Raw genomic sequence first — 10,779 nt, forward strand, 5'->3', positions numbered from 1 at the left:
CTCTATTCCAAAGGTGAAACACATGCTCTATTCCAAATGAAGGGACGTCAATCAATTCGAAGGAAGGGTTGGGCAGTCGTAAGGCTTATTGGATCCAACAACGACGAACTTGATATGATTAATTAATTTATTTATTTATCTATATGATATATTAATACATTACATTAAATTAATTATCTCAAGTTACTATTTTCACATTGGACTTCAAAACAAAATACTACTCCTGATGTTAAATAGTATTCATAAGGTATTAATGTTTTCCTCATAGCAATCGCATGCTTCTGGTCCACTTGAATCTACTCTTAGAGTATTCGCAGTGATGTTTTTTATTTTAAAAAATATTATTTTTATAATAAAATATATATTAAGAAATATTAACATTATAAAGAGTAAAATATTTTATTTAAATTTAATAGATTTTTATATTTTATTTTATATCTTGCTTTGATTTTTATAAGAATTAATAATTTTAATAATTTTAATTTTATTTTATTTTTAATAATAAGAAAATAAGGATTACGAATATCAATTAAATCTAATGCATAAAAATTTATAGTGCATTTATTAAATATAGAATAGAGAGCCAAATTGACTCTCTATTTTAAATTTAAAGAATAAAAAATGTATTAAAATGTCATTTTATGATATGATTTTTTAACATAAAGAGTTTGACATATATAAAAAGTGTATTAGAAATATTCTTAATATGCCCAAGTTAAAAATAACAAGAAGGACGAGAAAACAAAATTTGTCTTTTAATTCTCAATCATTCAAACGCATGTTTGGTTCGACTGATCAATACTGTGACATCCTAGCCTGGAGAAGCGGTCCAACGAGGGCGGAAAGTGAATGCTGGAGCAAATATAGGATTTCTGGACAAAAAGCGGTTTCTGGCAGGCTTCTAGGGTGGCAACATTCTAAGGTACGGGGATACATAAATGAATCCAATTGCACATTGAAATAGGGCGGAGAATGATTGATAATATATATGTAAAGAGTTGGAACTAATCACATAAAGTGCTTTTTGGTTGTTTGGCTATGGAGTTGTAGGAACTCCAATGTTAAACATGTTTGATTTAGAGAAATTTCAAGATGGAGGACCTCTTGGAAAGTTCTCGAACCCGCCAAAGGGACAAAACCGCGAAGCCAGTGAGGGCCAAAGTGGACAGTATCTCATGTGATCTCGTTTCAGGTCGTTACAAATGGTATCAGAGCAGGACCCCTCTAGTAGATGTGTGGTTTGAGGACGAACCATGCGAAAGATAGTGGGCATGTGATAGCCTGGCCTGGAGAAGCGGTCTGACAAGGAAGGAAAGTGGACGCCAGGGCAAAGATAGGATGCCTGGACAAGGAGCGGCTTCTGGCATAGCAGCACTCTAAGGTACGGGGATATATGAATGAATCGAATTGCACATCGAAATAGGGCGGAGAATGATTACTAACATATATGTAAAGAGTTAGAACTAATCATATAAGGTGCTTTTTGGTGTTTGGCTCTGGAGTTGTAGGAACTCCAATGTTAAACGTGCTTGATTCAAAGAAATTCCAACATAGAGAATCTCTTGGAAAGTTCTCGAACCTGCCAAAGAGACAAAACCGTGAAGCTAGTGGTGGGCCAAAGTGGACAGTATCTCATGTGATCTAGTTCCAAGTCGTTAAAAATGGTATCAGAATAGGATCCCTCTAGTAGATGTGTTGTTCGAGGACGAACTAGGCGAAAGCTAGTGGGCATGTGACAGTCTGGCCTGGAGGAGCGGTCCGACGAGGGCAGAAAGTGGACACCGGGGCAAAGATAGGATGCCTGGACAAGGAGCGACTTCTGGCAAGCTTCTAGGATGGCAGCACTCTAAGGTATGGGAGTACATGAATGAATCAAATTGCACATCAAAATGGGGCGGGGAATGATTGATAACATATTTGTAAAAAGTTGGAACTAATTACATGAGATGCTTTTTGGTTGTTTGGCTGTAAAGTTGTAGGAACTCTAAAATTAAACGTGCTTGGTTCAGAGAAATTCCAGAATGGGGGACGTCTTGGGAAGTTCTCGAACCCGCCAAATGGATAAAATTATGAGGTCAGTGAGGGCCAAAGCGGACAATATCTCATATGATCTGGTTCTCGATCGTTATAAATACAACCGATTATTGATGGCTAATAAATTAACCGTTTAGTAAAATTTTATTAGCGATTCTGTTAGTATGTTAAATGACCATTGATGATATAATTTATGGTTAAATATATTATGTTGTATTATATTATATTCAATAATATAAATTAATAAAAATAGCATATAATGATAAAAAAATATTATAACTAATATCTTTTAGCTCAATTGTATAAAAATTATTTTAAAAATAGAACTTTAAATTTAAATTTTATTAATAGAAATTTTTAAATTTCAAACATCATAATTATAAATATTATAATTATTTATCTATTAAGAATAATTATTAAAAATAAAAATTATTTATATGATATCAACTTAAAGTAAGTTATTATTAATAAATTTTAATAAGAATAATAGTGTCTAAATAAATAAAAAATCAAATCAATTATCAACTAATAAAAAAAGCTTTAAAATAGAGCTAATATAATCAACAATTGATTTTGACTAAATAAGGTCTACACTGTTGTTTCTTAAATATTTACCAAACGCTTTAATACAGTTGTTTAGTGAAAAACAACTATTAGCTGAATCAAATCTCTAAACCAAACACCCTCTCAACAATTTCTTATCAATGTTTAGTATAAGCATGTGGTTCATAATTTTGCTTACATCTTTTGCCAGTGATAGATTCATTGTTAAGTAAGGAAAATTATAAATTTAGTTTTTTCATTTTTTCATTTTTTTCTATTTTGATATTTAAACTATACTTTTATTTAATTAAATATTTGAACCATCTAAAATTATTAAATATATTGTCTCTAGCCGATTTTATAGTTTAAAGTGCTTATTTACTTATTTTGAATAATAAATTGACTTACACACCCTTCTTTAAAATAATATTATAGTTCTTTTCTTTTCTTTTTCTTTTCTTATCTTTATCCATTTTCAGTGCTATTTTTTTAAAATCTTATTTGTTTTTCAAAATATTAAAAAATAAAAAAAAATTATTTTATTTTTCTCATTTATTCAAACAAAAATTAAAATAAAAAATAATATCATTCATTTATTTTTTTATTCTTATACATTTACCTCAAAAATAAAAATATAATATATTCTTTAACCTAAAAACAATAAGAGAAAAAAAAGATATTAAATATTCTAGAAAAATAATTTTTAGAAATAAAAAGATAATAAGTAAATTTATTTTTAAAAAATAAAAAAAATTATTCCGAAAAACTTTTAGTAAAGTATAAAAAATAAAATAAAATAAAATAAATAATAAATAAAAATGAATAAAAATAATTGAGTCATTTCATATGTAAAATAAGTTAATTTGTGAAATCAGTAAATTAGTGAATTCAGTATAAGAGAATTATTTAAAATTAAAATAAAAAAGAAATTGAAAAGTTAAAATATTAAATTTATGATTATCCCTTTAAGCAATCTCCTCTGGACTTGGTCGTCGTCTGGCCTGTCATATTAGTGGGGTGGCCTTCGGGAATAGGGTGGTTGTATAGCTGAAGGCTATATTCTCATTTTGTAACAAAATAATTAATTTAAAAAAGAAAAAAGAAAAAAAAGAGAAAGAAGGGAAAAGGAACATGAAGTTTTTTACTCGATTAACGAAGGGGAATTGGAGTAATAAGTTGGAGAATTAAGGACCTATTATATTTAGTGCTGACTTATTTTTTGATTTCCAAGTGTTGACTTATTTACTAAAAGTATTTAATTATACTTGGATCTGTAAGTAAATATAGTAGAGTTGAATATATATATATATATATATATATAATTGTTTCGATGTCTGGAAGTGTAAGGTTATCGTTGCGGTGACGCTAGGTTAGCAACCATTCCTAATTCTTTACTTTCAATTTTTGAATTGCCTTTATTTTCTCTGCAGAACAAATTAAGCTCACTGCGTTGCAACTTGCAATACCCCGCAAATATTGCATGTTTCCCTTTTTCCATCTTCCAACTTTGGCTCAACCTAATTTAAAAACTGGCCATTTTGCTATTTCTGGCGCCAGGAGAGAGATACGTTCAATGGAATAATCTCTTTCTGCTCAACCTAATTTAAAAACTTAGTATGAAAATTCTAATTTAGGATGACTAGCAAGTATTTATCCAATAAATTCTTGAATATTTTATTTTTAAATGTTTAAAGTCATATGCAGAATGCATTAGTATATATTGTATGAGAACACAGTGTAAATTGGAGTTAACATAGATATCCTTTTTGTACAGTGGAAGGAACAAATGGGAATCAAATTGAATCATGTACATGCACACTGTATTAAAATCGAATATACTAGGATGGGTAATTTAAAAAAGAAGATTCACGATATTCTTCTGTAACAGTATTCGTTTTGCATATTCTTTCAAAGCATATGCTATCTTGCAGATAGTACTTCACTATATCACTACATCCCATTCCCCCGCTAATATTTTTATTTTTTATTTTTTATTTTTCTATCTTTCTTTTATACATAATGCCCCCAGTTCGTCCCTCATAGGATCATGGATGAGCGGATCTAAGCAACTAAGTAAATATATATTAAATCAAATAAATAATGGGAGTATAGTAACTTAGTCAGACGTGTCTTTATTGGAATTCTTGATATTCGTGATCATTTTTTTTTTATTGAATTCGATAACTGGACAAGTAAAAGAGTTATTTCACACTTAAGATTTTCTTGTTGGAAATAAAACAAAAAACTGTTCAATTTCTTTATTACATTTGCTTTCTTTGGCTACTGATGATATCCACCCTCCATGTTCATTTGTTTTTTTTTTTTTTTATTTATTAAAAATAGACTTTTAGATATGTTTTGCTGTTGATATTTAGGGTTTAAGTTTTATTATATTACTTATGTTTAATTTGGGTAAAAAATTATACATCTTTGTTTATGAAAGTATTTTTAATCTCCATGAGGAATGTAGAGTATTTTCAGTCTTCCCACATAAAAATTTTAGAAAAGATTTTGTTGATACATTTCATATAATTTGACTTATTAAAAAGATGAAGAAATCAATTAAGTGGAATGTGCTGAATCCGCGTGGAAGGCAATGTGAAATTTCCAGCGACTAAACCTATAGATAGGATCCAATTAAATTAACTAATTAAGTTTTGAATTTTGAATATTGTTCGATCACCAAAAAAAAATAATAATAATAAGAAAAAAGGTTCTGACTATGGTTCCAGCAAAATTTGTTCGACTAGGCCGGCCTGCATACCCATTTTGCAGATTTATTTTTTAGTTTTTGGTTCTTATTTTGTAGAAATTTGTTGCTTCTTAATTAACTGGGACGGGACAGTACTGGTCACTGGCCGAGTCCAACCACTAGGCCACTACCCTTTTCCTCAAATCTCACTTGAACAAATTACTAATCAAGAAAATTGAATTAAATACTCCAAATCTAGCCCTCTGTAACTTCCTATTTATCATAACAATCCAGCTCATATATTGAACTTTTATACTTTCCTTTTCAAACTCCTACCCTAATTTTGTGTTAATATAATAACACTTGCGAAAATAAATAAAAAACTCCCTCGCACTCATGATCAACTTAATTTTAAACCTATTTCTCTTCAACCCCAGTCCTCTCTCTCTCTCTCTTTCAACTTTTAATTCTCTTAATCCCAAAAACTACGATAAATAGAGAAACAGACTACCCAGAAAAACCCACCAGTAGCTGCACAAAATTACCTAATTATGGCTGGTGCTGACCTTGAATATCATCCCACATCGAAGCCTTCCAAACCCTTCATGGCCAAAATGTTTCCATTCTCTTTCAAAAGGAAGAATCTTTTCTCTCTACTTCTTATTTCCTTCCTCTGCATCTTCTGTTATCTCTTCGGCCTCTGGCAACGAGCTGGTAGCTTTACTCTTAGTACCACCACCACCAATACTATCGTTTCAATCCCATGTAAGCCGACCACCACCGCCACCAACAACAAGAAACAAGAAGAACCGCTCGACTTTGTGCCCCATCATGTCGCACAAGATGGAGGGGTCACCGTAGCGCCAGAGGTCAAAATCTACCCTCCGTGTAACGTGAACTTTAGTGAGTACACGCCATGTGAGGACGACAATAGATCGTTGAGGTTTAATAGACGCCAACTTATCTATAGAGAGAGGCACTGCCCCGAAACATATGAGAAAATAAAATGCCGTATCCCAGCTCCTTACGGGTACAAGAACCCGTTTACATGGCCTGCCAGCCGTAACTTTGCCTGGTATGCTAATGTGCCTCATAAGCATCTTACTGTGGAGAAAGCAGTGCAGAATTGGATTAGATATGAAGGTGACCGTTTCAGATTTCCTGGAGGAGGGACTATGTTTCCTAATGGTGCTGATGCTTATATTGATGATATTGGAAAATTGATTAATCTTAACGACGGGTCAATCAGGACCGCCATTGATACTGGATGTGGGGTAAGCTTGATTTATTTATTTATTTTTTCATATATTCCTAGTTTACTTTTAGAGTATATACCTCGTTTTTATTTAGGAAGTCTCTGATATGAGATTGTTATGCGAGTCATTATAGGAAAAGAATGGTGAAATTTTCTTCGCTAGAAATGTACAGTTTAAAGAATTTCAGTAGAGTTATTTAAGGGACGGAGGGGTTATTTTATCCAATATTTAGATTGGATGTCATCTTTATTATGACAAAAATCTAAAACAGCGGCTAGAGACGTGGAGTTTAATTTTAGATTCTGGTCTTAAGTAGGAAACTAGGAGGGAATTTGATATATTTTCGTTTTATGGTAAGTTAAAGAAACTTGACAAACTTCTGCTGAAGTGCATATCTTTTCCTGACAAAGGGAATTAAATGTATGGATTAATTATAGTATAGTTATCCAATTGAATAGATTGGGTTTCACCCGAAAATCTAAATGTCACTTTCATGTGCAGTATTGACTAATAAGTATCTTATTATTGGATAATGGATCAAGAAATTGGAAATTTATATTTGAATTTACAATCCCCATTTTGTGCTGTAGCCAAGGTAGAAATCCAACGACTTAATTAATTATTAATTCTCGAGGCTGTAAAATTTAATATTTGAGTGTCGTTTCGATCCCTATCTACAGGAGACGATCGACTTTTTTAGTCAATAAGCCATGAATTTAGAAAACCTTGTTATGCTAAAATTATTTAATTAGAATGTGTAATAATAAATGCAGGTAGCAAGTTGGGGTGCGTACCTTCTGTCACGCAACATACTAACAATGTCATTTGCACCAAGAGATACCCATGAAGCCCAAGTTCAATTTGCACTAGAAAGGGGTGTTCCTGCTTTAATCGGTGTTCTTGCCTCCAAAAGACTCCCTTACCCATCCACAGCTTTCGACATGGCCCATTGCTCTCGCTGCCTTATTCCATGGGCTGACCTTGGTATGCATTTTATCTTTATCTTTTCATAGGTGATAATGTGACATTAATTTTGACATTGTTATATTATTTAATGCAACAGAGGGGCTGTTTCTAATTGAAGTTGATAGAGTTCTCCGGCCGGGTGGATACTGGATTCTTTCCGGCCCTCCCATCCGGTGGAAGAAATATTGGAAAGGTTGGGAGAGAACAAAGGAAGATTTGAATGCCGAACAGACCAAAATTGAGAATGTAGCTAAGAGCCTGTGCTGGAAAAAATTGGTAGAGAAGGATGACATTGCTATTTGGCAAAAGCCACTCAATCACTTAAATTGCAAAATTAACAGGAATATTACACAGAATCCACCTTTCTGTCCCAGAGATCAGGATCCTGACAAAGCCTGGTGCGTATGCTTATCAAGGGCAAGCTTGATTAGTGGTTAAATAATTAATCTGATTTCAAATTCTTAATTATCTTCTGCAGGTACACAAAGTTGGAGACATGTTTGAGTAACTTGCCCGAGGTATCAAACAACCAAGAAATTGCAGGTGGAAAATTGAAGAAGTGGCCTGAAAGATTAAATGCTGTCCCACCAAGAATTAGTAGAGGATCAGTTAAAGGATTGACGGCAGAAAATTTCCAGAAAGACATAAAACTATGGACTAAGAGGGTGCAATATTATAAAACTGTTAATAACCAATTAGGACAAGCTGGAAGATACAGAAACCTTTTGGACATGAACGCTCAGTTAGGTGGATTTGCTGCTGCTCTAATTGATCTACCAGTTTGGGCAATGAATGTTATTCCTGTCCAAGCCAAGGTCAATACTCTTGGAGTCATTTATGAACGAGGATTAATTGGGACATATCAGGATTGGTAAGCCAGAACTCTCACATGTCCTTTTGATTTGCAGAGTAATTAAGGGGACTTTTAAAATTTAATTCCTTTTTCACTTTGAAATAACTAAGTCGGCGAGATTTTATTTTCACTAGATTAATTTTGTACATTGATGTGGCACAACTTTTGCTATGGTCTTTAATGTTTGTCAGGTGTGAAGCAATGTCTACTTATCCAAGAACGTATGATTTAATTCACGCTGATTTGGTGTTTAGCCTCTACCAGGGCAGGTAATTGCCAATTTAATGTTTTAATTACTTTGCAATATCCTAATTAAAAAAAAAAAAACCCGAAAATTAGCTTCTTTACATGCATTAGACTTGCAAAGACGTGACTTGTATGGTTTTACAGATGTGAAATGGAAGATATTTTGTTGGAGATGGACAGAATTCTGAGACCTGAAGGGAGTGTGATATTTAGAGATGATGTTGACATGTTGGTGAAGATAAAAAGAATAACCGATGGGTTAAATTGGGAAAGTCAAATTGTTGACCATGAGGATGGACCTCTTGAGAGAGAAAAGCTTCTTTTTGCAGTGAAGTCGTATTGGACAGCTCCCGCTGCTGCTGATCAAAATGGGTCTAATTCTTCTTAAAGGGATACATTTACTTTGCTTTCAGTTTAGATTTTTGTTCTATTTAGATTTATAGCGGCAGCCAATCTAATTAACTGATGGCATAACCGTGCACACATGCTTAGATTATCCAGATTAAGTTACACCTGAATAGGACATAGGTTAGCCTGTTTTCATTTTCTTTTGTCACTCAAGTGTTTGTATTGATCTTATCTATGTTTCTGATATTTGCTTAGTTGTAGCCAGATATTCCAGTGTTGGTAAACATGAATACAAATATTTTCTATTTGTTTTGAAAAATAGTGTTTCTTATCCTACTGCCAATTAAGGAAGCTGAAATACACTGCAGTACGTCTGAATTTGTTCTAAACATGGAAAAGAAATGAAATGATCTAACCAATTTGGAGGCCAATACAATAACGATGAGCTCAGGATTTGTATTAGGTGACTCACGCAAAAGCTCAACTACATCTGTCTCGCCACCAGCTACAAATTAAGCTTCACTGCATAACAATTCGAACATAAGAGAAAAGAGATCAAAAGAAAGAAAAAAAAAAGGAACGAAAATACTACTCATTGGCCATGGCAGCTCCCAAGTTCTTGCAAGCAGCACTACTTCTCTTGATAATTGCAGTTGCGGTGCAGACCCAGGAAGCTCAATCACAGACTTGTCCAAGCCAGCTGAATAGCCTGAACGTATGCGCACCCTTTGTGGTGCCTGGTGCGACTAATACCAACCCAAATGCGGAATGTTGTAGTGCACTTCAATCAGTCGAACACGACTGCCTCTGCAACACACTCAGGATTGCGGCTCGCCTTCCTTCCCAGTGCAATCTCGCACCTGTAAACTGCGGCAACTGGTAATTAACATATTTTTTTTAGAAAAAGAAAAGAAAGAAATTGGCAATTGCAAATACATTATGCATTCTTTTAACTGATTCGTTTTCATTTTTCTTTCGTTCCTTTTTTTTTTTTAATGCAGAGCACAAGTACATGCATGAAGGCAGTGCAAAAGAATGGTCAAGGAATAATGTCGGATAGGGAATTAAAATTTAGGTATCATGGTCTTACATTTTACTTTCTTTACCTAAATGTATCCCGATCTGCGGGCAAGCAAATAGTTCATGTCAAGAAATAAATAAAACCTGAGTATCTTTTAGTATTTAATAAACAGTTAACTGTGTTGCAATATATGGGTGGATAGTGCAATTTCTAGAATGGCAGTGCGAGATTAGAAACACGAATATGGAAAGACAATTAATCGCAAATTTTAGCAGTAATTCACATGATGATGGATCTAGCCTAACTGACATGCCATAAAATGGAACTGATAATGGATTCAAAGGGCTTCAGAATATATGAGTAAATAATGTCATATTGAATATGGCCCTTTGACCTCTGATGAACATGTGTTGTTAGTTAAACTGCTGGAGGAGAATGAACGACCACAAGGTATCACGTTGTATATCATGCAATTTTTTGGGTCCAAAACTATAGGATTTCTGAAAAAGAAAAACCATTAAGGACATAGGTAGTTACATTTGGGAATGAAGAAAGCCGGTGGAGGAAATGGAGGATTGTGCATGCAAATCAGGGATCAGAAGTGGAGGGAAATTATCTGGCCTTAGAAAGAAATATTGCTGAAGGAAAGAATGTTGAGACAGGAAACTTGGTTGATGAGGATGAGGGTCAAATGAATTGGCTAGACCTGATCATGGGCCGGGCCTGACCGGGCTTGACTTTATTTTGAACAAGTTCGAGAATTTTTTAATATCTCTCAGCCCAAGCCCGAACCTGAATTTTTTTTAAAAAGCTCGGTCCG

At 33.4% G+C, this 10,779-nt stretch overlaps 2 protein-coding genes across 2 annotated transcripts; both read left to right on the forward strand.

The window, feature by feature from the left end:
* The first annotated feature begins 5,507 nt into the window (after positions 1 to 5,507).
* LOC8258285 (probable methyltransferase PMT16) lies at positions 5,508 to 9,327 on the forward strand. Its single transcript, XM_002510783.4, has 6 exons — positions 5,508 to 6,543; positions 7,299 to 7,509; positions 7,589 to 7,889; positions 7,970 to 8,362; positions 8,536 to 8,613; positions 8,735 to 9,327. Exons 1-6 carry the CDS (start codon positions 5,821 to 5,823, stop codon positions 8,976 to 8,978), a joined length of 1,950 nt encoding a protein of 649 aa, XP_002510829.1. The 5' UTR covers positions 5,508 to 5,820; the 3' UTR covers positions 8,979 to 9,327.
* A 78-nt stretch (positions 9,328 to 9,405) lies between these two features.
* On the forward strand, positions 9,406 to 10,148 carry LOC8258284 (protein MEN-8). The gene is made up of 2 exons (XM_002510782.4): positions 9,406 to 9,817; positions 9,940 to 10,148. Coding segments are annotated over exons 1-2 (279 nt in total). The 5' UTR covers positions 9,406 to 9,539; the 3' UTR covers positions 9,941 to 10,148.
* The last annotated feature ends 631 nt before the right edge of the window (positions 10,149 to 10,779 follow it).

Source organism: Ricinus communis, chromosome 4 (assembly GCF_019578655.1).
Source record: "Ricinus communis isolate WT05 ecotype wild-type chromosome 4, ASM1957865v1, whole genome shotgun sequence".
Lineage (NCBI taxonomy): Eukaryota > Viridiplantae > Streptophyta > Magnoliopsida > Malpighiales > Euphorbiaceae > Ricinus > Ricinus communis.

What these genes read in the sequence shown, in the direction of transcription:
- LOC8258284 (XM_002510782.4), top strand. Translation starts at nt 9,540, where the DNA reads ATGGCAGCTCCCAAGTTCTTGCAAGCAGCACTACTTCTCTTGATAATT.
- LOC8258285 (XM_002510783.4), top strand. Translation starts at nt 5,821, where the DNA reads ATGGCTGGTGCTGACCTTGAATATCATCCCACATCGAAGCCTTCCAAA. An exon ending in CCATTGATACTGGATGTGGG is followed by an intron (nt 6,544 to 7,298) that starts GTAAGCTTGATT and finishes TAATAAATGCAG; the next exon opens with GTAGCAAGTTGGGGTGCGTA. An exon ending in ATTGGGACATATCAGGATTG is followed by an intron (nt 8,363 to 8,535) that starts GTAAGCCAGAAC and finishes AATGTTTGTCAG; the next exon opens with GTGTGAAGCAATGTCTACTT.